Source organism: Blennius ocellaris (assembly GCF_963422515.1).
Source record: "Blennius ocellaris genome assembly, chromosome: 13".
In the NCBI taxonomy this organism is placed as follows: Eukaryota; Metazoa; Chordata; class Actinopteri; order Blenniiformes; family Blenniidae; genus Blennius; species Blennius ocellaris.
Window position 1 is genome coordinate 21,867,773 of NC_137662.1, and position 27,499 is coordinate 21,895,271.

Below are 27,499 nucleotides of genomic sequence, written 5' to 3' on the forward strand. Positions count from 1 at the left end.
GAGCGAGTCAGATGCCAAGTCGGTCCAATCAGTCATGTGCGGGACGGCGTGGGTGAAGAATGGAGAGCGTATCATGCGGCGTTAACCCCGCGACCTCCCATTCAGCCCTGGTGACCCGCCTCGACAATACGGGCCTTTGAATTCGTGACAGCACGACTGTAAGGTGATGAAGCCTTTTGGCCTCAATACATCATTCTCACACAATCAGGCGCACTCGCGCACACCTGTCGGCGCGGGGCTAATGTCTCCCTGGACAGGCTTTTAGAGAGGGGGGGGAAGCGGCGCAACAGATAAAAGGGCTCGGCTGATCTTTAGCCTCTCTCCTCAGCTCCTCTCGCCCGCCTCGCAACTTCTCCTGCCGCTCTCTCCTCCTTTGTCCCGGCCAACCCCCTTTAACCTTCCCCTTCAGTCCCTCTCATCTCATTTCCGTTTTCCTCCTTTTCTTTCACTCCTGATTCATTTCTTCTACCCCCACCTTCTTTTTCATTTTTTTTGAACTTTTTTAAAATTTATTTGTTAGTAATAAACATGAACATGAGAAATCACGCTACAGAACCTTCCTCGACAGCAAATACATGACAATGTAAGAAAAATAACAATAATAATGCTATGACAACAGAACCGATATGAGACAAATACATCAAAAGATGGGCAATTAAGACATTACCGTGTCGTGTAGGTGATTCAGTTCGACAGGTGTTTTTCTATACGTAACCATTTTCTCATGAAGATCTCAGACTTCAACTGTAGTTTTGCCGTTAAAGCCTCCATTCCATACGCCTCTCTCACTTTGTGTTTCCACTGTCCCACTGCTGGTGGCTGAATTCCTCCACTTTATTGTCACCAATTTCCTTGCAGTCATCAATAGTATATGTAAACAGGTGCTTTTGATTTTTCGTAAACTTGTTTTCGGGAGTCAAATCAAGAAGAAACTGGCCTGGCGTGTACGGTACCTCGACTCCCAGAACCTTAATGTAACTCTTATCTTCACGCCCCTCCAGAAAGGAGTCAAAATTGGGCGATCCCAGGATATATGTGAACGATCGCCAACCATTTCACATCCTCTCCAACACTTTCTTGCATTCGGGTGGTCAACAAATTTAGAAACCACCAAAGGTGTGTTAAAGAACCTTATCTTCGTCTTCCAATCAAACTCTTTCCACGTGTTACTATTGATTCCTTTATGACTTCATTTTTTTTTTTTTAAGTCATGCCGTTAGCTCGGCGACCTCAAACCCCCCCCCCCCCCCCCCCACCCTACCACCACCCAGGTCGAGCAATTTAACCGCAATACGGCGGCCTCGTTAGAAACCCCTCCTGGCGGATCGCTGCGTTTCGCCTGATGCCACCCTTCTTCTCGCTCGGCCTCTCCGCCCACGCAACAAACAAAAGAACGAGCGGCGGGAAGACGAGCGCGCCTGATGGAGTGATGAGAGCGAGAGCCAGAAGAAAGCAGGAGAACGGGAAGCGAAGAGGAAAAAGGAGAGCGAGAGCGAGAGAGAGAGAGAGACCACTTCAATCCCCTCTATTGTGACAGGGCCGCCATCAATCTGTTGATTGGGTAATTACCATGTCAATCACATGGAGGTCAAAGCAGATAGGGCAGCCGCGGTGGAGGCAGGGGGCAGACGGAGTGAGGGAGAGGCAGATGAAGCGTTGGAGAGACAGTTTGAGAGCGAACAGGTATAATTTCTGAAGTGTTTTCTCCTCTTATCAATTAGACGAGCAGAAATGAGAAATGCATCCAAAACAACCAACGACAACCCCCCCCCCCGAAAAAAACCCAACAGAAAACCAAGCAATATGACCTTGACTTTGTAGGAAGATAGAGAAAAAGAGAGCTAGAGGGTGGGGGGGGTGGGGGTGGTGGTGGTGGAGTGATTAGGGTTGCAAGGCAAAGAGGTCTGCTAATTGAAATGAAGAGGGACAACATTATTCAGCAGCGTCAGTCGAGAGGCCGTTCAAGCACACAACAGTCTGATTGAAAAACGCAGAAGAGTCGCTAAGAGATTTTTGAAAATGAGAGAAAGAGTGCCGGGACGGACCCGAGACGAGAGGGAGGGGGCGTGGACGGACGGAATTCACTCCAAAATTTGGACGGGGGACGGAGGACGGAGGACGCGATGCGAAAGCGAGCGCTGTTAAACGAACGCGCCTCACACGAGTGGTGGCTCTTCAGCTTGGAGCCGCCCCGTGTCGCCTCAACTCATCGGGCACCTTTGTCGTCCCCCTGCTATCCGTCCACTATTCATCCCTTCATCCGGCGCCAAACCACCTATTTAGGATCTTTTCTTTCTAATGACGGAAAAAAAAAAAGCTTTACTCTTGGTAAAAAAAAAAAGAAGAAGAAGAAGAAGAAGAAGGGCCTTGCGTTGCAATTACACCCCCTCTGCCTTCCTCCACCCCCCACCCCCCCAAAAAAAGAGCTAAAGATGTCGAAAGATGGATAATTTCCCCTAGGTACAATTTAACTGTCACTTTGCGTTGCCATTTACTGCGGCGTGCAGCCCTGTTAATGTCCCCAACTTTGCATGTCAGCCACTTTCCAGCCAATTAAGCCCTGAAAAAATAACAAGCGCTTTGCTCGGTGGAAACCTGAAGGATTAGACAAGGAAGCCTCATTTTGCCTCCCCCCCCCCCCCCATTCCTCCCTCGCTGTCCCGCTCTTTTGTTCAGAGGAGATGGGCAGGCCTGTTATCAAGCCACTGTCCTCGCATGACGGAGGACGAGGTGTCTGTGTCTCCAAACGCAAATGAGACGGCGATCATGACACCACTAGCCTGCTGTTTTCCTGCCTTCAGGAATGGCACTTACTCATTACACATGACGTCCACGCCACACACAGGTGAAAGTGTGTGTGTGTGTGTGTGTCAAAATGATCTACATAAATGCAGCTTTAAAGATTTTGAGGATCACTCTGGCCACTGAGGGGCAGTCAAACACCTGATAAACATGACAGGGGTTTTTTTGGTTTTGTTTTACGAGTTACAGTGGAAAACAGCAACACTGGTCTATGGACATTATCATGACTGGATTCGTTTGGATTTTATTGCTTCAGAATTGTAATCTCATGTTAGAAATGTTCAAAAACTTTGTAAATCCACTTTGGGGGTCACTGTGACCACTTGCATATGCTGCATTTCTCTGCTATCGTCAGGCGCAGTGGTAAATCGCTATGGTTGTCAAAAGTCCTCGTGCCAAATCCCATCAGGGGCAGGCCGGGAATATAAAGGGCCGGTAAATATGTGAAACTTTTCTCCCAACTCAATGAGCAGATTTACAAATAAAATAAAACAGTTTCGGCTAAAACGCGGAATCAGGATTCATTAGCAGTGAGAAAGCTCGGACCGCGAGCCATCGGGCCCGTGAGAACCTTAATCGTTTGCTGGATGCACATGTAGAGTCTGTACTCCGGGTTTGTGTTTGAACTGTGAGTAATAATTTGCACAACATCCAGGGTGACTTTCTTCTCGAAGCCGTTTCATGTCAGCATTATTCTTAAGACACCTGCTTTGAGTGGGCAGCGACAATAAAGCTCATTTTTGGGGACGATCTCTGTTTCTCTTTATTGGTTTCAGGTCTAGTTACCTCGGTCAGATCTCAAATGCAAAATAAAACTTGATTTGTTAAAAAAAAAAAAAAAAAGAATTAATCTGACTGATGATTTCCTGCTTTTGTTTCCATTTCTTTAAATATCTAAATAACCACAAAGTTCAACGACGAGCCAAAACAAGTGGCCACAGTGAATAACATCTTTAAAACTGAATCCTCGTCACGAAATGCTAATTCACACAGTTTGTGGACCCCAACTTAGCGGAAATGTGCCGAGCCTGAATTGATAAGGGCGTCGCTTGACGTCTCTTTTCCCGCATTGTTCATTTATCTCCTACTTGGTCCTCATTTGCTTCTATTTTATAACTCGGGGCTGCTTCCTTTTATCTACTCAGGATTTCCATTTTTTTTTTTTTTTTTTTCCTTTTGGGCCTGAGGAGTGGGTGTGAATGAGGCGGTGGCTTTTTTTTTGTGGTTTTCTTTTTCCCCCCTCTCCTCTGAGCCACTCATCTCCTTTCAGTGCTCCTCCTCCTCCTCCTCCTCCTCCTCCTCCGGTCCCATCACCACTGTGCTGCCGTCTTATCACACGTCCTGCCAGCTCTTCATCTTTGTCGGACTCATTAGCATTTACTGTCGCTAATCACTCCCATAAGGAAGTGGCAATCCCAGCTAGCTGCCAAGCTAGCGTGCTAGCGCGCTACGAAGCGGCGCGGAGGCTAACGGGGCGGCGCACATGACGGGCTGTCAAGGGCTAATCTGGTGGAGAAGTGTTCATTAAGTCATTAGCGCTGACGCAGCCATGAGACGGGTGCAGGCGGGAGTGACGCCTGCTTTGTCCTCTTTTTATCGCCTCCCTCCACTCCCTCCCCCTCCTCCTCCCCCGACAGTCTTGTTTGTCCGCTGACTGACGGAATGAAGGGGTGGAGGCGAACGGGTGGAGATAAAAGATGAAAGGAGAGGAGAGCGAGGAGGCAGAAGTCGAGTGTTGCGGTACTCGAACCCGAGCCGCCGCTCCACGGGTTTTCACGAGTCAGAGTAAAGTAAGAGTGAAGGATAAAGTATTGTTGTTTGATGAAAGGCTCAACAGTACAGACAACTACGGCTTCTTTCAAGCCGCAGGCCACTTTCATCACGTTCTCCCTTTGGATGAACTCCGTGACTCGGAGCAGCTGCAATGGATCATCCCGATATGTTGATTGTTTACAGAATTACAGTAGCCAAAGTCAACTACAACAAAAAAAAGCCAGGTTTGATTGATCACTTTGCGACTCGTCAGTTTTATTTTCTATTTTATTCATGTAAGATTTTAAAGGCCGAATTGACATTACCCCTGTAATCCAAGATTCTATCTGCTACAAGGTCAGTTCCTGCTGAGATCACTCGCTCAAATGGCTTGTAGAGTTATTTTATTGATCTGCGTATAGTTTTCTATGTCACTGGCTGGGGAACTTATTATCCACGTTAGATAATACAGATTCCTGGGCATGAAATATGTGGTGGTTGTAGTTGCTTTTTATAAAATGTAAGATGTACTGCAGATCATATTTTGCAGCTCTGTGTGGGCCAATATTTCACTCTTTTACCTGCATGCAGCAGGAATAAAATCTAAATACAGACATTTGTATTTGCAGCTCTCAAAGTCATATGATGAGCTGCACTGTATTGTCTGTAAAGGGCTATATGAATAAAGATTGATTTGAATTGACAACTCAGCCACAAATGTGATCAGCTTATAAAGGAATCAAATATGTGATGAGTATGTAAATAACGAGATGTTTATCTGTCTGTCTTTGTTTTAAGTGAACCATTTAGTTTGATGCCGGCACAAAGAATATAGAATAAAACAGAATTCCTCGGGCTGTTTTTTTTTTTTTGGCATGTTGTGGTTCAGTTAAAGGTCTCTCTCTCTCTCTCTCTCTCTCTGTGTGATGGACTGGTAACTTGTCCAGTTCATCTGTCGAAAATAATAAGCTGTGATCAGCTCCAACACCCTGCGACATTAAGCTGAATAAAGTAGAAAAGAAGGTAGATGGCTGGAGTTATTTGTAAGTTTCAAGTGACATAACATCTCCTGGATTTGTGTCAAGAGAGAGACAGAAATATCCTATCTGCTGTACGGCAGGTTGACCATGAGGTTTACTTCAGATTAATAAAAAACCAACACCATGATGAGGGATCACCGGACTGTGGTGGTAAACCCCAGTCTGTGCAGTGTGCACTTTATTTCTGGTGTGATAATAACTTGACTTATCATCAACTTTATCACTGAATTGTACATTTGTGACTGCTGGTAATGGAGGAACGTATGAGAGGCTAAAAACGGTAAAAAATAACGACTAAATATCAGCTCTACAGAAAGACGTGGGACAGGCGTGTTGCTGTTGAAGATGATCTATAACGACCAGTCACTCTAAAAAGCTATTTACCCCATGTGGATTTCTTGGGTTCTTGGGCAAAGCCACCCAGAGCGCAGTCCCGCTACAAAGAGTGGAGTAAAATGTAGGGTCGTGAACGGCACAGCGACGTGACGTCATTACGCAACAATAATGGCATGAAGAACGTAGAATTGCGGCTGCAGGTCATGACATCGGCTCAACTGGTATCTGAAGCTGGGAGCTTCCTGTACCTTTCACAGTAAAACTGCTGAGCTGCGGAGCGCCGACAGTTCCAGGAGGTTCATTGCAGACTTGTTGAGAGTGACGGAACATTCTAGTGAATTACACAACAACTACAGGACATTAAAGCCTCACCGCTCACACTCATGGTTCTAACAATCCCAGATCTCCCACATTTATCTTCCATTTTAATAATGTGTAGCAATAAAGGAGCTGAGAGCTGCAATGCATTATGGGAGTTTCTGTTTGTCGTGTTTTAAATGTGATTATTGGGGGTTATGTTAGATTTGTAGTGTTGGTAATAATTGTGTTTTTGTTGCTTAGTTCATGTAGTTAAGTTTATTAGTTGAAAGTTGTCAACCAGCAGTGAAGAAGGTTTTGTGTGTCGTGTCCTCCTGGCATGGTCTTCCTGTGGGACTGTCAAAATAAAATGTGTTTGGGTGTTGTGTTCAGTGGGAAACGGGACCAAATGGCTCTTTGAGCATTAAAGGTTGCCGACCCCTGACCTAGAAGGTGACTGTGTTGCATGTGGTGCTGTATAAATAAAGCTGAATTGAATTGAATTGTGAACCGAACAGTCGTTGTAGCTGCACGTTGACTGTATTGACCGATCGTTGACGAGTGGCCAGTAAACCACGAGCAAACACGCGACAGCCGAGCGCACGGTGCCGAGGTCTTCTTCTCTTGGGTTCATTAGCGTGCGCCCCGCCCCAGTATCATTCGGAGGACGCGACGACTGCTACTCCATTTGTGAGCGGCGCTGCGGTAAGCCGCTGTGCGCGCTTGTGTTTTGGCTGCCGCGGATGACCCAGGAGTAAATTAGCCCGCTAATCTCGGAGAGGTGGTGATTAACGACTGAACCTGGAAGCTCTTGTTTGTGCCAGAGACCAGACTTACCGGCAACACAAACAGCAGCAGGGGAGCGCCGCTCTGTGTGTGTGTGTGTGTGTGTGTGTGTGTGTGTGTGTGTGTGTGTGTGTGTGTGTGTGTGTGTGTGTGTGTGTGTGTGTGTGTGTGTGTGTGTGTGTGTGTCACCGTAGAGGTCTACCTCTACTTCAGCATGCACACTCGAGGTAAACTGTGTATGAAAGCGTGTGTGTGTGTGTGTGTGTGTGTGTGTGTGGGAGTGGTGATGGGCCCCTACTGGTGCACTGCATGTCTATGGTAAATCCAGCAATTAGTGCTCTGTACATAATTAACATGCTAATGAGTTGATCTACTTAAAAGCCGCTCTGACAAATAGAACAGAAACACGCAAACAGCGAGCGACACACACACATACACACACACACTGAATAGAGTCGAGGGGTGGGGCAGTACAGAGTGACCCCACAGCCAGTGTTTGCTGATGCTCATTTGCATATTTGTATTATGGGGAGAGAACATGGATAGCCATCGTTCACCACACACACACACACATACAAACAAACACACATACTCAGGCCTGGGAGGACAGCAGTGGGTGTGTGTGTGTGTGTGTGTGTGTGGTGGGGGGGGGGGGGGGGGGATCAGGGGTGGGGGCTCATGGGAGAGGTTGCAGCTGGCGCATCCTCAAATAAACAAAACCTGGCTCCGACGCTGCAAACACACACCCCTCCATCATAAATGAGCAATTTCCACATCCTCTCTCTGTCTGAATCGCTGACCCAGAATATAACCTCAGCTATGATCATAGGGAGAGATGAGTGACTCATTGAGACACACATACATACACACACCTGGCAACAGGCTTTGGCAGACAAAGACACGAAACGCGGAAACAAAAAAGTGAGCTTTGTTGGCTGGTCGGGGCAAAACTTCGGCTGTAAAACTGCAATCGAAAAATATAAATGCAAAACCTGACTTCACGTCTTGTGATTCTTTTTTTGTTTGTTTGTTTGTTTTACCTCTCCAGGTGGGCTGTGATCAGGGGTGAGCAGAGATTGACCATGGGCTTGACCAGTCCGAGGGAGAAGATGGTGTCGAGCAGCCTCTGGATGGTGGCGACGGCGGAGGAGGCGGAGGCGGCGGCGGCGGCGTTGATCGCCACCGAGTTGAGCAGGTGAAACAGCGTGGTGAGGTTGCTGTCCTTCAGCACCACCTCCTTCTCTTTCATCTCCTTCAGGATGTCCAGAGCCTCTGCGAAAGGAGCGAGAAGGTGGACAAACGTGTGACACCTTTCCATCGAGCGGGGTGAGAAAAGATTAGAAAGAGAGAGCGAGAGAGAGACGAGAAAAAAAAAAGAAGGACAAAGGACAAAAGAGAAGGAGAAAGAAAGCGAGAGGTGGGCAGAGCTTGGCTACCAGAAGAGTCGGGTGTGTGAATGTGATAAAAGACCCCTTTAGCTAATTCCATGTGGGGAAAACAAACCCATATTAAAACAGCATTTTGCGCCCAGCGGGGATGCAAATCCAACCCCGTATAATGCCAACTCTGCGCTAATTGCTACTTGCGGTTTTCTAAACGAGACTACAATTACCAGACCCCGACAATGGAGGCCAGCTTTTTGCCGCTGGCCATGTGGAAAGCACTTGGGGGGCTAAATTATAGGTATGCGCCGACAAGGGCCCACCGTGGCCTCGGCGAGACCCCGGGAAGCGGGCGGAGGGGGTGGATCGGTTTTTTGGTCAAGTCCAGCTGGTAATGGAGGGCTTTTTACTGGGCCACGCGTCCATCTGGCCGACGGCGGGGAAGCTAAATGGCGGAGAGGGTGTGGAGGGGACCGCGCGAGTGTATATGTGGCGTATCGGGGTAAAGTAATTAAGATGTGTTTACTGTCTATTTAGACAGCTGCTAATGGGCTGACAGCGATACAGCCACTCTCCACCACGGATACTAATCTATACGGCAGGGCCAAGAAGAAAGGAGAAGATGGAGGGATGCGGAGAACCGGCTGAATACATTTGAATAATCTGCGAGAGACGCCTCCCGACGCCGAGTCCCGTCGTCGCGCTCGCTCGGGCGAATGGCAAATTGTGTTTGCGCGCAGAGTGCGTGGACGTCGGGGAGCAAATAAAATTAAACGAGGGAATGGATCATATCGACGGGGAAATAGGTGACGGAGCAGGCAAAACCCTTCAGACAGACTTTGGTAAGCTGAAGGATGTTCTGACATGAGGCAAAACAGGCCAAACACTGTGAAGTTTTCTGCCCCTGGTTTATTTCTCTTTTGTCAACGTTTCCACAATAAAGGGTCCGCAGAGCGTTTCTGGGCTGGAAGCTGCTCCTCCTCGTCCTCTGCCATGGCGATGTGGTCACTTAGCTCCCACAGTGGGCTTCGAACACGTCAGAATCGTATCACAAAATAGAAATTGGATGGATTATATTGGGATGTATTTTTGGGTTACTGCAAGATTTCTTTCAACCTCCCAGTTGAAAGAAAAAAATAAACCAAAAACACACATTTGAGGTTAATTTGTGACTCTAAAACGTCATGCTGTTTTGATTTGCTTTCTTTTAGTTCACATTTTCTTTACTGCTTTTTTTCTTCTTCACAGAACCAAATATCTTTGGACAGTCATTAACAGCAGATCCGTCATAAAATATCTCAAATCTGTCCAACACACCCTAATATATACACACATATATATAACATGTCTGAGATCGCCTGCTTTATATAGATATCCAAAGTGAGCAGCACCTGGAATTTCATTGTGACATATAATGACAATAATTGATTTTTACTCGAGAAAATTCAGTCCAGAATTGGCATCTGTTCATTTACTCTTCCTAACTTTTCCATCGTCGCACATCTATTCCAGAGCAAACATGGAGAGACACCAAATTAACTGGCATCGGGTAAATTTGTGATCATTGTGAGAACATTACTATTTGCGACGAGTACAACACGTGTGCCACCAGGCATGCAATTATATGCAGCTATATTATACTATCTTAAATAGCTAATTTTTGCATTTTTGTTGATGGAACGTCATTCATTCAGTCTTTTGCAGTGTGTATTGCGCGTACAAATGTCGATACAACGAGAAATTGAATCCATATCGTATATCAACCCTCGTATAATTCAACCGACTCCTTGGTAGTATAGTTGTTTACTAAGGCACCACAAAGTTGTGGGAATTAGTTGGTAGCTTGCTCTCCAATAAACTATAAACAGCTTCTCGGTGATGATCCGACTTCCTGCCGGAGTCTCGTGCTGTTTATCAGCTCAACGTGTGACATGTTCTCGCTCCCCGACTCCGTCTCGCTCCGTCCCGCCTCGCTCCATCACTCCCTGACAGACCCGCTAATCACAGGAGGCCAATGGCTCGGAGCTGATGCGCGTAAATGGAGCTAACACCGGCTAACATCTCTCCGTCCAGCGTCCAAGACTCCCCCCGCGGCGGCGTCCTCCCTTCATCCCCCCCCTTCATCCGTCCGTTTAGCCAGTATGCATATCCATCAGCGCAGCCGAGCAGCGCGGCCAGCAAAGCGAGCCAGACCGCACACACACACACACATCAAGAGACGGTGGAGGCAGACAGGCCAGGTAAACAAACATCACACAGCCCAATGGTTCATCTAATGTTCCATGACTTGACTGCAAGTGATGTCTCTTTTCACAAAACGCGCGCACGCACACGAGCACGCAGAGCCAGAGACGAGTCCAGGACCACCTCGAGCCAAGAACAAGTGGTGTTTACCAAAGTGGGAGGACGGACAGATGCGAGGAAGAGGGACAAGGGCAGGTCAAAGAGACACTCGGTGATAGAGCGGAGTTGTATTTAAAAAAAAATATATAAAAAAAACTAAAAAAAAAAAAAAAAAGTGGAAGGAAAAGATAAGAGGAGGTTAAGGGAGAGGGGGGATGTTCTGTCTTCTGAAGCTCGCGTGAATACAGATGACAGATTCAAGTGGTCACATAATCGATGGATTAAAGGGTGAAATCATTCCAGTGTGACAAAATCCCCCCCCCCCCCCCCCCCCTTCCCCCTTCCCCCCAAAAGGTGAAAATTCTACCTTCAGGTATCAGGATGTGATCTCAAACTTTCCAAACATGATCTCTTTCCACGTGTTTGGAGCTTCTTTTACATTGGTTCAGGTTGGATTTCATTATTTTAGAGAAAAGGGATCGAACCGACAAAGAGAAATTACATATTTTACATTTTAAAATGGTCGTAAGGTGCCAGCTGCATAGTCCAGGAGTCGTAACAGTTACTCTTTGAAAACAATGGGTCCAATTTCATTTGCTCCATCACGACTCGCAAATCCAAAGTGACTCTTTGTTTTAAGTAAAAACAGTTAAAAGCACATATTGGAAACGAGTCTACAGGTTTACAATCATTCCAAGAAAAACACTAATCGCAAAATAAAACAATTTTGAACGATGTCCACAAACCTGACGTCAAATTTCACACCTTCACAGCATATTTTTACAAACTTAGGGATCTCACTCAAGGATCGGTTGTATATCTGATGAATATCGGGCGAATTGGTTGTTAAACTTGATACGTTTTGTAATCAGACTACCATTTAGAATGAATTTTCACAATCAGCTCACGCCAATTCAAGTTCATAAAGTTTCCTGAAGGTAAAAGCAGCATAAACGTGGCGGTCGGGACATTCAGTCTTTTTATGATGCAGAACTTTGTTGACATTCTGAGTGTATTTGTATTGTAGGAAAGTTCACGTGAAATAACTGGTCTGTGTGGAGCGAATGTTATAAAATGGTACGCATTTTTTTAATCGTTCAACAAAAAAGTTGACGAAAGTACAAGTGTGTTGGGAATAAATTAGTTTTTCATCCATAATCATACTTGTCAGGTTAATGACAAATAGGCAAGTTTTTATGGTATCTTATTTTAATGAATGCTGGGCTAACTGGTCTGACGTAAGATGTGGTTTTAGTACATAAATTGCAAAAAAAAACAAAAAAACACTGAGCACATGCTGACTTTCAAACTATTTTATGGGTAAAACACATTAATCAATCTTTGATTTTCCTTCATGGCTCGGAAAAGGTCACAAGAGCTGCCTGTTTCAAAGAGACACCACTCATATAGAGATTTCAGACTTTTTCTCTGAGGGCCAATCGATGAAACAATACGCTTCTACAACAGAAATGGAAGCAGAATCTAAATATTACTTCCAAAGCAGCCACTGCTTCAATGGATTTCAGTTTGTCATCATTTGAGTTCAATTACTTTTGGCCTTCAACTATAGTTTCATTAATCTAAACAATGAAAATTAACACCAAAACTGCCTTGGGGGGCCTGTTAAGATTTAATGGGAGTGTTTTTTTCTGAAGAGTTTAATGTGCTGAGATTTATTTATAGGTTTTACCTTCACTACCAAACACTGATTTCGAGAAAATAAGATATTATCTTATATTCTTTTATCGAACTTTTGTGTGCACGTTATAGAAAGTGCAACCATTCAAAACAAGAGGAATGAGCAGCAGCGGGACATGTTGGATCCCGTTCACACCAACAGCGTGAGAGCGCAAAAAAAAAAAAAAAAAAAAGTGACGGGGAAAAGTCTAAAGGAGGAAGTAAAGTACGAACAAAGTTCCCCGGCGAGGCGGGACGAGGGAAAACTCCACATCAAGGGCAAAAACCCCCCCCCCAAAAAAACAACAAAGCCATTAGGGAGGGTGAGAAACAAAAGCAAGATGCCAGGAGACGTGATCTTCAGCCGGGCCTGGTGTGTGCTGGGCGCCGGGCGGACCAGCGTCTGGGTGGGGACAGGCTAACATCAAGGTTGGCCATGTGTGCTAATGTGGCTGACAAGCGTAGCCTCCATATGCACACTCTGGCTAATGGCAAATGCGTTAGCGCTGCCTATACACACACACACACACACACACACACAGATGGACACACCAACCGCCGTGCCACCAAAAATGCCTTTTGCTTGAATTCACATGCAAATTTGTGTGTGTGCGCGTGTGTGTGCGTGCGTGCGTGTGTGTGTGTGTGTGTGTGTGTGAGTGTGTGTGTAATGCTCAAGCACTTCGGTGGACATGATCTGCCATTAGCATCAAGGCGGATTTCAATAATTCTGGAAAAAATAGACACAGTCCTGTAATTTTCCCCTCTCTCATTTCGCACTGACGTGGATGAGCGTGGTGGTGGTGGAGGGGGGGGGGATGACACGCTTGTAGACAGAGCGTGGGGAGGGGGGTGGGGGGTGGGGGGGTCAGATAGAGAGACGGAGACGGGGGAGAGAGCGCGGAGGGGAGGAGAGCGAAGGCGAGGACAGACAAGGGAAACATTTTGCCTGTCACTGAGTGCAAAAAGCAGAGCGGCAAAACTGATGGTAATTGGGTCTTCGATGGGCTGAAGGAAACCCACCGTAGCATTCTGGAAATGGCCGGCTAATGTGGTTTGAGGGAGGGAGAACGACAGATTGTGACAGACTTGGTGACACACACACACACACACACACACACACATATATATATATGTATAGGCTCAACCACACGCATTCACATTGGCTTTTAGGTTCAGGACTAATCTCCATCAAAGGAAGAAGCGAGGAGCTTATCGACAATTACCCAGTCAATTCAATTAAAAATCCTTTAATTACCACTTTCTCGATTTACGGATGTGTCCTGCTTTAAATGAGCAAAACCCCCCAAAAAAGGACAAAGCTGCCATAAGGACTGCAAAGTCTTGTAATAAACAGTATTAAGACTATAAGCACTGGTAGCATGGACTTGTTGGCATGATGGCATCAATTTAAACACCAAGGAGGGTCACAGTGTGAAAGTGGGGAAACGTTGTCTTATCCAAACACAAAAAAAAACCAACTAATATATATGCTCATGCTGCCCCGGGCCAGTTCATTCATATAGCCTGGTTCAATCAAAAGCACAAATCAAAAATACGGCTACAGGTGCAAAAAGTTAATTGGTGTAAAGTGCAGTCGATGAGCAGTTGGCACATGGATGTTCCATTCAATTCCTGTTTCAGCAAATCTCCAATTAGCATTAATTCCATTCAAAATTGTGGGATTTTATGCGTTTTGTTTGGTCTGTGGAGGCAGTAGCATCAGTCGCTATGACAAGCGATTATAGATTTGACCCTCCGCTATTGATGAAAGTCGGCAGAAGTGAGGAAATGTATAAATCCAAAGTGTCGTCGGGCGACCTTCAATTGGGAGTGATTGCCACGTACTTAATGTATTAGGGACATATTGCATTAACAAGAACAAAGCAGACAGCCTAACAACCCATTTTTTTTTTGTTATAAACAACTTACCCTCCAGTCTGTCGTTCATAGTGAGCACCCGGACCAGCGCCAGGCTTTTACTGGCATCCAGCATCATTGATGAGTCCTTCCGACTCCTAAAAGCAGAGACGGTGAGAGAGAGACCCGCTTGATTAATGTATTCCACTTACAGTAATGCAACTCATCTTTTGTGTGTTCTCGGTGTGTTCGGCGCGGTGCTGGAAGCAGGTGTTGAGTGAAGAGAAGGAAACGGGGGAGAGAGAGAGAGAGAGAGCGAGAGGGGAGAGTTTCCTGTGTTTCATCCCGTCAACAGAGCGGCTCGACCCTGCATTAATGTCTCCCTTAATACCACTCAAGTTAAACTTTAATGGCCCCCGCCGCTGGCCGCGGGGCCGTTCCACTCACAATTCCCTCTTCAGGCCGATCGCCTCCTCCACCTTGTTGTGGCGACAGCACAGGTTGATGAGGAGGGCGTAGCAGCCCGCCGTCATCTCGTCCTCGTGCTGCTGCTTCAGCTCCAGGGCACGCTCCAGTTTCTGACCAGACATACGAGACTTTGGGTGAGAAAAAAAACACACAAAAAAAAACGCGGCGGGGGTTTTTTTTTTTTAAGACGGGAGCGCCGGATTGAACGCACGGCGCCGTACCTCGTCCTGAGTCAGGGCCTGGATGAGCGGCTTGAGGACGGAGCCCGCCGGCTTGTTCTCCGCTTTCAGCTCGGCCAGTCTCGCCTCGAGAGCCGAAATCCTCCCGGCGAGTCCCTGGAGGAGGCAGAGACGTGTTCAGACGACACGCGGCCATTCGTGTTCGCCCGCTTTAGACAGGCGTGAGATGCTTGTCAATCAAATCAATCAAATTTGATTCGTGTGGCCCTTTACAATAACCCAGTGGTACCCAACCTGCTTTACAACAAAGCTATGAAAACAATGCATTAAGAAACAAATACAAGAATAATACTCCAGCTCGTGGTTCTGAAGACTAAGCGTAAAACCAGAGGGGACAGAGCGTTCTCTGTTGTCGGCCCTAAGCTGCCCCCCCCCCACCACGTCCGAACAGCCCCCCCACTGTGGACTGTTTTAAATCGCGTCTTAAAACCCACTTTTATTCTCAGGCTTTTAACACTCGCGTGAGTCGTGTGGTCCCCTGTGTCTTTTGATTTATTTTATTGCTTTTTAAGAGTTTTTATATTTCTATGTATTTCTTTTACATTGTTTTATTCTTATTTGTAGTTTTTTAATGTGTTTGTAGTTTTTATTTTTATACTTATTTAATGTTGGAGCTAATTTGCATTGTTTTAGTTTTATTGTTTTAATGTGCAGTCTCATGTGCAGCACTTTGGAAACGCTTTGTTGTCTAAATGTGCTACATAAAGTAAATAAATAAAATGGATTGGATAATACACTAAAAAAACAATAAATAAAACAGGTGCTGACTGTGGGAGGTGCGACGGTGCTGCAGGCTGTTGGAAGCCTTCCAGAGATTCATAAAAACAGAGCATACAGGATAAAATACACTGCCCTAGACAGAGTTAAAAGCCAACTTAAAAAAGTGGGTTTTCAGCTTTGATTTAAAAATGCCGAGATCAGTAGTGGTGCGAATGTCGGGGGGGGCAGTTTGTTCCACAGTCTGGGAGCAGCAACAGCAAAAGAGCGACACCCCACTGTTTATATCTCCACCTTGGAGTGTCTAAAAGAAGCTGACCTGAAGAGCGCAGGGCCCTGCCGCGGTCACGTAGAGTTAAAATATCAGACAGATAAGAGGAACCCAGGCCGTTGATAGCATTAAAAACAAACAACAGAAGTTTAAAATCGATTCTGCAAACGAACTGGAAGCCAGTGAAAGAGACGCCAGCACAGGGGGAATGTGTTGCTTGTGGCTGAAGGAACGCTAAAGGCAGGTCACCGGCCCATCGGAGCGCTGCAGAGACACGCCGACTCACAACTCCAGAGTTACCAGTTGATCTAACGAGCATTTAGTTGCTTTGTGCTTTTGAGTCGTGATACTCCTAAAAAAGAAACGAAACGGACATTTGTGGGAGCTAACCTTGCCGACAGGTCTTTTTTTTTATACACAAACATTGGATTATTCATTACCGCCGTCAAAATTCACAACAATTAATACGTTCTTGAATTTTAACCTTCTAAATGGGGATAAATATCAATGAACCTTTCAAGAACGAAGCAACATGTTATAGAATAGAACCCCAAAAAGAGGCCTGAAACTCAAAGAAGCTAAAAGAAAACCTAAAAATGGCAAGAAAGAAAAGGAATTTTTTTTAAAAAGTGCATTTGTCACTCTGTCCTACTTACAGGGTCTTGCACAGTAAACGATGTAGATTCACTCTCCCCTCGCTCGTTTGGCTTCACCAAGGCCATCACATCCTGAAACACACACACACACACACACACACACACACACACACACACACACACACACACACACACACACACACACACACACACACACACACACACCGAGTTAACATTTGCCATGTAGCATGCGGCACTGCAGCACTGCACTGTTAAAACTGAAGCAGTACAAACATGCTTGTTTCTCTTTACTGCTGAATACGTTCTACAACTTTGGAAACTGACTAAACCACTAATTCATACCTGCAGCGGTTAAAGTAAAAAAAAAAAATTAGCGAGTACCTTGATGAGTTCAGGGACTTCTTTGGCCACCAGGAGCTTCCTGATGCCTCGAAAGATGTTTACTGGAATTTTTATGTTCTGTAAAGAAGAAAAAAAAGAAACACAAGTGGTTAAAGCAACATTATCCCTGTGTAGTGGAGCGAAATGACAGATATTGGAGGTCGACGTGTTTTATATAAATATTGTACTCGCAACCACGGTTTAGTTACTTCAAGAAGAATAAACATTTTGGAGGTCGAAGCGCTTGAAGAGGCCGGTGACGGGTATTATGAAACCTCCTCCTGAGCTCAAAGCTCACTCTGTTGTAATCAGAGTACTTTCAGCAACAGTGACTGTTGTCAATTCTCTAAAGGCAAGTGGAACACCAACCCTGTCGTACACAAGGTCGCTTCCTGCAGTAGGAAAAAATGTAACGACTCTTCCAGGACTCTAAATATTAACTTGCAATGCCGGAGCAGGAAACTTGTAGCACTGAAACTCCTCGCGCCCGCTGAAGACGGGACTTTTAACCTCAAAGTGTAAAAACACGATTTAATCTTGCGCGACATGTCTGGACGCCGCGGCTCAGGCCTTCACGGTACACGAGTGGGACGCCGGATGGAGGTCAGGGCGGAGTTTCCCTGCAGCGTGTGTGAATAATCCCAGTCTGATTACACATCGCAAATCATCTCAGATCGGAGAGTTTAAGCTCCTTTAAAGCAGGAGGGTTGTGAATGAACTGGAGGCGCGTGATATTTGTGTAGGAACGGGTGATATGTGTGTGTGTGTGTGTGTGTGTGTTGTGTGTGTGTGTGTGTGTGTGTGTGTGTGTGCTTGTTTGCAGTAAACACGTCGGTACCTGAGCCTGCAGCTGATTGAAGAAACTCCGCAGTTTGTCCTCCTGCGCCCGCAGCTCCGCCTCCTTCATGCCGTCGATCAGATTGTATAAGAAGTAGGATACAGATTCTGGAAACACACACACATACACACACATACACACACACACACGAGAAAGAACGCACACAGTGAGCAGTTGTCTTGGGAATAAATTTCATTTGCCGGCGTGTCAGTCACCGCGCCCATTTGTGCATTTATACTATTTTTCCCGTAACCTCTGCGCAGTGTGTGGCTGCTGACAGAGGCTCCTTTTGGGCTGCGGCTTGAGTGAACGTACAATGGTTGGTGGTGACAGTTTCCTCTCACTGCAGTGCTCACACACACACACACAGACACACTTGTGAATGTCGTTTAATGGGATGTGACATGGATAACAGTCTCGATCGCTCCCACCAGCACACACACACACACACACACACACACACACACACACACACACACACACACACACACACACACACACACACACACACACACACACACACACACACACACACACACACACACACACACACACACACACACACACACACACACACACACACACACACACACCAGTTTCAGCACTTGGGACTGTGTGACACACATGCTGACACAGAGTGACACACACACACTATCCACTCAGCACTTGTGTCAGCAGCCGGGCTCCATTTCCGAGGAGGGAAGAGAGCAGGTCTCTCGCAAACACACACCTGGACATAAAACACACACACACACACGAGCTTCATGACGAGGAGTGGGCCAGGCAGCCGTCTACTGCTACTGACACTGTGCATATCACACACACACAACTTTTTTGTCATCTGAATGATAGTTGGAAGGTGACAGAGAATGCAGCGAAAGCAGTCTGCAACTCATGAGATAGATGCGACATGCGTCCTCTCCTTGGCTTTTCTCATCCCACACATAAACACACATACACACACACACACACACGCGGGTGTGGTGTGCCACACACACAAGGACATGGACGGCGTGCCCTTGTACATGTGTGAGATATGAATGTCGTGACTGGCATGTAACACCAGCGTGCATAAACGTTTCCGTACCGGTCGTCTTCGTGTCTCCTTTGGAAAAGCGCTCATCTTCATAGAGGAGCTGAGTAATCTGGAAACAAAAAAAAGAAAAGGGATTTAACATAAATGAAAATGGTGGGATGAAAAAATATTAAGGTATGAGACAAGATGGCAAAAGTAGAAATAAAAGGGGCTTTTTTTTACGTGATTTTGAGCCGCTTCAACATAGATTTAAATGCAAAAGCATTGATTGATTGTAAGACGTTTCCTATTAATGTAGCAGAGATGCATGTTAACCCTAAACTTGTATTAATCCAAACACTTAAAGTAGCATAAGGACACTTAAATTGAAGTGTATTAAAATAAACAATAAATAATACTACATGAATTAAAATCTTGAAATACATTCAGAAAAGGTGTCTGTTTTATACACAATAATTCATAATTTTGTTTATCCCTGCGATTTATCTTAGGGGGGGGAAAGAAAAAAACTATTTTGAAACACAGGAAACCTCGATCTTCATCCGCACTGTAGAAAAGGCTTACCTTCACCATGTGCTCCACGTCGCTGGACCTGCAGGGGGCAGTAGAGGACAATACATGAGCATGAAGCAGCAGCAGCTCAACAAGACCCCCAGTTGTCAGAGCTGACTGGTTTTTTGGGGTCACAATCATATGGAGACGATCTCAAGTTCAGTGTACATTTCCTACAGACCTGACAAAAAGGTTTTCCTGTCAGACTTTTGAACCTTGAAACTGAGCCCCCCCACCTTTTGTTTTTAGGATTCTGCTCAAAAATGAAAAGAAGTATTTGCTTCCATTTTTTTTGCGAGTGTATCATAAAGTGGCGGCGAGAGAACAAATAGAATTTGACAAACGGGCTTTACCTGTCTGGAGCAGGTAAAAATGGCTTTACAGCAATGGTTTTCCTGTATTATTTGATTTCTAACTTTCAGTGCTTCATGCTTTCTGTCTACAAATGTGGAAATCCTCATTTTTAAAGGATAAAAAAAAAAAAAAAAGTGTGAAGTTGGCATGCTGCAGCAGGTGAGAAATAGTGAACACCGTTTTCAAGCTGTAAAATTAAATTTTATATATACATATGTAATTTCAACAGCATGTTTTCTTTATTTTATATCAGCAGCTCTACAATGTATCGAATAATGGAGCGTATTACAATAAACGTGAGTTAAGAAAATATATTTTTTTTAAAAGATAAGACGGGTGTTGTTAACACCGACAGTGTCACGTTGCCATAGCAACCAGAGTGACAGTGTAGTACAATACGACGACAGATTTTCCTATTTGTCACTCAATCTCACAGTGAAAGAGGAGAGATGGCAGCACAAAAGCCTGGGAAACCACAAAAGACACACACACACACACACACACACACACACACACACACACACACACACACACACACACACACACACACACACACACGCGCACACGCGCACACACACACACGAACACACACACACACGGGCTAAACGATGACAATGTGCGACATTTCTGGTGTTGTCAGCGAATTGGTGGGGAGGAGGCAAGCAGGGTGAGAGGAGAGGAGAGAAGAGGTCTTTAATGATTAAATTATCCCCTGACCTTGTCTTTGACAGGGGCAGATCACACACACTGCAACACACGCACACACACACACTGCAACACACACATTGCAACACACACGCGTGATGCTTAGGTTCCCTGACAGGGTCATAATTGGGCATGTCATTCTCTGTGTGTGTGTGTGTGTGTGTGTGTGTGTGTGTGTGTGTGTGTGTGTGTGTGTGTGTGTGTGTGTGTGTGTGTGTGTGTGTGTGTGTGTGTGTGTGTGTGTGTGATAAGAACTAAAGGAGAAGAGGATTCAGACATTTAAAAAAGATGCAACAATACGCTGATAGTTAAATTTAGAATATAAAATCCAGATGTAATTTGTGCTGCAATATTTGTTGACAATATTTCCAATGACACTTGCATGAACTGCTAAATCTTGTCTCCAAAAAAATTTGATATTTTCAGTTTTCATTATTTGTCACGCATCCTTTTTGAACCACAAAACAGTTCGATCCAAAGTCAGTAATGCTCTTTTTTTTTTTTTTTTTTTTTAAAGCAGTAAGAAACATATCTGTATTTCATTTTCGTGGACAAGCTGCAACAAAACTGTCCTGGCTGAACTAAAACCTCAAAGTTGAGCTCAACTGAGTGCATTTTACCTCTGTAGAAAAAACAAAAACAAATAAACTTTGGTCCCTGCAGAAAAGTCAGCACTTTTCTCTTTGACTCACCTCCGGCCTCGCTCAGGGGCCGCCGCATTTCTGTGTGTGTGTGTGTGTGTGTGTGTGTGTGTGTGTGTGTGTGTGTGTGTGTGTGTGTGTGTGTGTGTGTGTGTGTGTGTGTGTGTGTGTGTGTGTGTGTGTGTGTGTGTGTGTGTGTGTGTGTGTGTGTGTGTGTGTGTGTGTGTGTGTGTGGGTGGTGCTAAACTGTAAATATTCATAAACATCCCTTCAACAGAAGCCCGTGGGTCAGAGCGCGGTCCCGAGGCCAACTCGCTGCTTGTGTGCGTCTGCGAGTGTGAGAAAGAGTGAGACCAGCACACGGGGGGGGGGGGGGGGGTTGTTGGGGAGGGAGGGGGGGTCTGGGCACACGGGGTAGTGCTGGGCTGGGCATCTGCTTATTTACATATCTCCCACGGTGCTTTGGGGTGAGAGCTGAGGGATGACTGCCTCCATATGCATGAGGCGTCCATGCATCTGCGTGCGCGCTTTCCCCCCCCTGCAGCTGCCCGACGTGCACGGACGCCGCGGACGGTGTGATCGGCTGCACATGTCATATTGGTGGCATATGCCACAGTGACCTCCATAGAGCTACAGGCCTCCCAAAAGCGGCGGCACGGAGAAAGATGGAACGTCGCGACACTGGTGGAAAAGTAAAAGACACAAACGGATTGAAACTCACTTTTTGAAGCCCGCGAGGAGGTTGACGCGGAAAACACCGATGTCCAACCCCGAGCAGGACCGATCAGACACTGAGGGGACAGAGGAGGAACAAAAGTGATTACAAGGATAATAAGAGGAGAAAAAAAAAATCACTGAATAATCATCAAATAGCCTAAAATGAGCCATTTGTTGTGTTATAAAATAATAGAAAACACAAAAATTCCTCTTTTTTTCCCCTCTAATTCAGGATTTATTTAGTTCTTTAGGTTAATAAACCTTATTTTTAGTTGTGAATTGATTCTGGGGATGAAACAGGACATTGAAAACAAAATCCCAGATCAATCAATGGGAAAATAACTGATAAAATTTAATGATTTAAAGTGAAATTAGGCTGCAGCACTTGCTATGTGTGGAGTGTGCTGTTAAATGTGTTTGGTAGGTTTCCAGCATCATCCGGCATGTTACCAAATTTAATACATCAGACAGCTTCCGAGCCGTTAAACTTTTTCTCCATTAATTATTGACGACAAAGACATATTGCATCGACATCATAAATTCTGAAAAACAGATTTGAATGGTTTGAGCTCTTCATTCAATCGCCGCTCAATGAAGAGTGTATATTTATCCGTTCACTGCTACCGTCATGTAATTCTGACGTCACACATGTGGACAAACATATCATGTTTACCCACGTCAACAAAAGAAAGCAAATCTCTATCCATCTATCATAAATATATTTCTTTCTGAATAAACACTTTCTGTAGACGATTGGATGATCCTGTTCAGGCGTTTCAGTTCCATTGTTGTCATGTGAATTTTGAGTCATTCAAAAATAGCCGAGCCACATAAAACATGTAAAAAAATTTAAATAAAGTATTGATCATTAACTTGTTAATTATAGAAAAAAAAACTGTTCAATCACTCTGGTTTGCAAGAAGTTGTATCATTAAGAAAAGTTTCATTTTCCTCTTGAATGCTCCTGACCTCCTTGGATTTAAAAAATTTTTTTTTTTAACTTTAAGTCCTTGTTTTAGAAAAGTCTCACCTTTAAATTATTACAGAAACAAAACCGTTTCATTGAGCCCAAGATCATGAAAAGTGTGTTTTAAAGTGTTACAGAGGCAATAGATAGTAACTTTGTACTTTAGAGATAGAAACAAGGGATGGAAAACAGACTTTAAAGCTTCATATTAATGACAATTTCATTTAATCCAGAAGTAATAAAGACCCTGTGATGCTTTGAGTATTGTCCAAAAACAAGTTGAATGGATCATTTTTATCTTTATTAAGAAAATAAATGTTCTAATCACTGCTCAAAGGTAGAATAGTGGGGGTGTTCTACAAGTAAGATATGAGAATTTAACTAAAAATTCTATTAAATCAACATGCATAATTTTGATATTTTACTCAATGAAAAGCCCAAACTGGCTCGTTTGCCACAAAGGATATGGAGAATGGCTGAATGTCCATGAGGCCAATAACTTCAAGTTAAATGATTTGATTTGAAAACCAACAAAAAAAACAAACAAAAGCTAAATGTAAAAACAGCAGTTTTTTGGCTCGTCTTCTACAAACACTACAACGTTGAGCTCCGGAGAGGAGAAATTCCCAATCCGAGACCAAAACATTAAAAACTTTCTCTAAAAGAGCTTTTTTTTTTTAAATCACCGGGGACGCCGAGCTACATGGAGAGGAAACGGAGCAGCACACGTGAAAATGAGCGTTGGGTGTTTCAAACTAAAAGGAGATGAAAGACAGAAAACAGGACGAGGCATCCATTATTTACCTCCTCCCTCCCTCCCTCCCTCCCTCCGTCCGTCCCGGCCCTGCGCCGGTGGAGGCGCCGCTGCTTTCTGCCCTTTTACATATTCACACTGACTAATCTCTTAAAAGGCCTGATGAGCACCGAGGAGTCAGCGGGCAAATGTACCAGCGTGAGTGTGTGTGTGTGTGTGTGTGTGTGTGTGTGTGTGTGTGTGTGTGTGTGTGTGTGTGTGTGTGTGTGTGTGTGTGTGTGTGTGTGTGTGTGTGTGTTGACGCCGAGCCAATTAGCCCGCAGGCGGAGCAGCAGATTTTTTTTTTTTTTTTAAGCAGTTTTATGACGGGTTACCGTCAAGGCTTGGTTGAATGGGTGTGAATCTGGCGTGTGCTCGCTTACGCAGGGAGTGCAGCTGGGCCAGGTCGGTGGCCGCCATGGAGCGGACCTGAGAGGACAGGAAGTGCTCCGAGTCCGTGGAGATGCCCGCCTCCTGGACCGGGGGGGGGGGGGGGGGGGGACAAAAAAGTCATTCAGGTCAAAATCCACCACATGTGATCTCACACTCACACACACGTGGATGTTTGAGTTACCTTCAAGGCTTGCTGGGCGGCCTTCATGTTGGGGAAGACGGGGAGGATGTATCTGGAGAGAGTCTCGCCGTCGGGGGGGATGTCGAGCTCCTGCATGCCCTTCATCACCTCCAGCACACCTGCAACAGAGAGGGAAAGGACAAACTCAACTAAAGGGTCTGTGTTTGCAGGGAAAGTTCAGGTTTGTTCCTTTCCAAAGAAATACTTTTTTTTTTTTTTTAGTGCCGAGAATTTAACAGATTTAAGAGTCGCGGATGTAAAACTGAGACCTGAGCTGAGACGTCGGTGACGAAAGAGAGACGCCTGGGTGACTTTGTAAAAAGGGTTAAAAGCCTAAAGCTTTTTCAATTTAGACGTTTTACTGTCATTTGCAGCGGTATTTTTCGGTGTTAATCTTATGCTCGGACACAAACGGGACATTTTCTCAAGGAACAACTTAGAAATTCTCATTCAAAGGTTTACCATGAAAAAATAAAACATAAATGTTTTTGACACCCCTCTGTCTTAAACCAATCGTACCACAGCATTTGGTTTAAATTAGGTCTTATTTCATGTGTTTGTGATGTTCTCAAGAATGCAGCCAGAAGAAGTTGGTGTTTGTAGATGAGGAGGAGGGAAAAAAAAAAAAAAAAAAAAAAAAAAAAAAAAAGCCCCGATGTGGAGGCCCGGAGCTGAAAAAGCAATGTTGCACAAAGAAACACACAGACACACACACACACACACTTCTATTAGCAGCCCTGCTCTCCACCTCCAGCTGGTAGATACGTATGCATAGGAGCGCGCCGGGCCTGAACACTTCGGCCATCACCCTGCTCTCCAGCGGAACCCCGAGGTCCTGCCCCGGGGCAAGAGGGCATAAACAGCCGCATGCATATGGAACAGAGCGTGCACATGAGGGGGGGGGGGCAGCGCCGCAGCACTTTGCATATATCTGGGAGCGTGCCCACCGAGGACAGTGACCTGAACACACACACACACACACACACACACACACACACACACACACACACACACACACACACACACACACACACACACACACACACACCTCTGAGAGGGCTTGTTCTCGGTGTGTGTTGCCGCGCTGGAGCACAAATATCAACGCTTCTACGGTATTCGCTATAAATGAACACATCAGCTTGTTCCCATGCGGACTTCGGCAAACTCCACTTAAAGTGCCTGCCTGAGTCGGCACACCTGAAGACGCGGAGCGGATTTAAACCCCACTCAGGTTGGTATATATCCGTGTTGGCGCGAGCCTCTCGGGACGCACGTGTCCACCTGGAAGTCTCTCGCCCCGGGCTGAATAAAACATGAGCGCCAGGCTTTTATACGCCATTAAAACCTGCGGCGGAGTTGCATTATCCCAGGTAGCGCTACCTGAGCCACTCCGCCACTCCGCCCCCTCCTCCTCCTCCCGCCGCATCACTCGTTCATCCGCCGCCCTCTCACTATCCATCTTCCCGGCTTTCAGGAAAAAAGTAAACAGGCGATCTTCCCCTCTCTTCTCAATGGAGGATCTGTCCGCCGGGCCGTCCTTGCTTCCATTCTTACCCCCTAATCGCTTTCATCCGACCTTTTTTTTATGAAAGGAGAGAGGGGGGGAACCGGCTGCCCTCCTGAATAATCCATAATCAATTTCACGCTGAGCCAGACAGACAGAAAACAAGTGAATGGAGAGCCGGGGCGCAGAAAATGCAAAAGCGGGCTTTTTTCCCCCTCACATCCGTTCATGATCATCAGCACTTTTGGTATGTTGCTTTATTTATTTATTTATTTTTGCTGGTCGAGTCCGTGACCGAAAAGCTTTTAACCCTTTAACCGTTTTTTGCGCCGTTTATTTGCACGCTTCGGGCCAAACAACTATGCTTCAGTTAAACTGCAATAAGTCCAATGAATGTAAAAAAAATGCAGCCTCTCAGGTGGGAGATCACGGCGATTCGTGGCGGCTTTAAACCTGTGGTGTGATGTCATATAGTGACATCACACTGCTGCTTCAAGCTACAGCTATTAACGTCAAATAGGTCCGTATCCTCCCATTACGTCCATAATAAAGGTTTTCCACCAGCGAGATTCTCTCGCTTTATTTATTTATGTCTTCACAACATATGTGTTCAATTTCAATCAACATGCATTCATTTGATTGATTGATTTTTTTTACTTGAAATAGTCATTTGCGGTTTCAGTTGATATCCAATTCAAACGTGCTCAAAACGACCACTGCGAAGTTGAAAATGTTTAAATATGGGTTTGTACAGGGATATTATTCATCCCTGGTGTGTGGCCTCTCTGTGTCGAGCTTGCATGTTCTTCTATGTTCGTACATGTTCTTATTTTCTTTTTTCTATCGTCTAAAAACATGCACGCGAGGCTAATCTGTGACAAATTGCCCCGAGGTGTGAAGGTGTGCGATCGTCTTTCTGTGTCTGTCCTGTGATGGACTACATTTGTCCGTAGACGGAGGATGGATGGAGAAATGACAGGGAGGGAAAAAAAGATGAGCGCCGTGTCCAAAAAAAGTGAAAGTTTGATTTTCGCCGTGTGATTTTTGAAGTGTGAAGTATAAAAGTGAAAACTGTCAGAGGCTGATCTAAAAACACTAGATTGGCAAAAAATGACATTCAAAACCGCCCTTGGTCAGAATTTGACCCCCGACATTAATGCATCTGTGGAGGTCACATGACGCAACGCCTTTCACAATAAAACAATGAGTCCAACTTATGTGAAGTGATACTTTAGACACGTAAACTCAAAGCAATTTCCAGATGATGACAAATTGTTTTAATCCTGAATAAAAATACGATATCCAGATACAGGTGACTGAGGGTTTTTTTTTGTTGCAAATATAATATCTGATTTCCTTTAATATGTATATTTCAGAATAGACTGGCAAATCCTTGCAGTTACAAAAGGATCAAAAGAAGGAAAGACTTTTGCATTCGTCCATATCTGCAGTTTAATATGTTCTGTTTGACTTGTTGGGCCTCCAGAGGTCAGGTTAGGTTGGATGTGGCCCCTCAACTAAAATGAGTTTGACACCTCTGATCTAAAGCTTCATTCTGAAAATACCAATTAAAGACATCCGACACAACATTTGCATGATCAGAACAACATGATCTTGTTGGATACAGTCAATCTGAGGCACTTGATACTCCACCGAACTTAAAAGAAGGAGAACAGTGCAAAAAGAGTTGAGATTAAGCAAGAAAGAATTTAAGGATACAATAGAAATGATAATAGATCCCCCCCCCTCCGGCTCTCTTTCTTTCTCCTTACCCCATAATCCCATTTGTGAGTAACTCTCTTTTTGCCGTCTCTCCTGTCCGAACCGTTTAAAAACAGGCCGAGCAGAGA

The 27,499-nt window shown here is 45.1% G+C and overlaps 1 protein-coding gene across 1 annotated transcript in view; it reads right to left on the bottom strand.

Moving 5' to 3' along the window:
- Positions 1-27,499, bottom strand: part of lrpprc (leucine-rich pentatricopeptide repeat containing) — a gene marked incomplete at its 3' end in the record, with an annotated part of 61,456 nt that overhangs the window by 21,544 nt on the left and 12,413 nt on the right. The window contains 12 exon segments of the mRNA XM_080507463.1: positions 8,054-8,285; positions 14,348-14,433; positions 14,723-14,853; positions 14,965-15,078; positions 16,627-16,698; positions 16,969-17,046; positions 17,807-17,913; positions 18,894-18,951; positions 19,407-19,434; positions 21,816-21,885; positions 23,955-24,045; positions 24,146-24,264. Coding sequence (XP_080363589.1) covers positions 8,054-8,285; positions 14,348-14,433; positions 14,723-14,853; positions 14,965-15,078; positions 16,627-16,698; positions 16,969-17,046; positions 17,807-17,913; positions 18,894-18,951; positions 19,407-19,434; positions 21,816-21,885; positions 23,955-24,045; positions 24,146-24,264 — 1,186 coding nt within the window.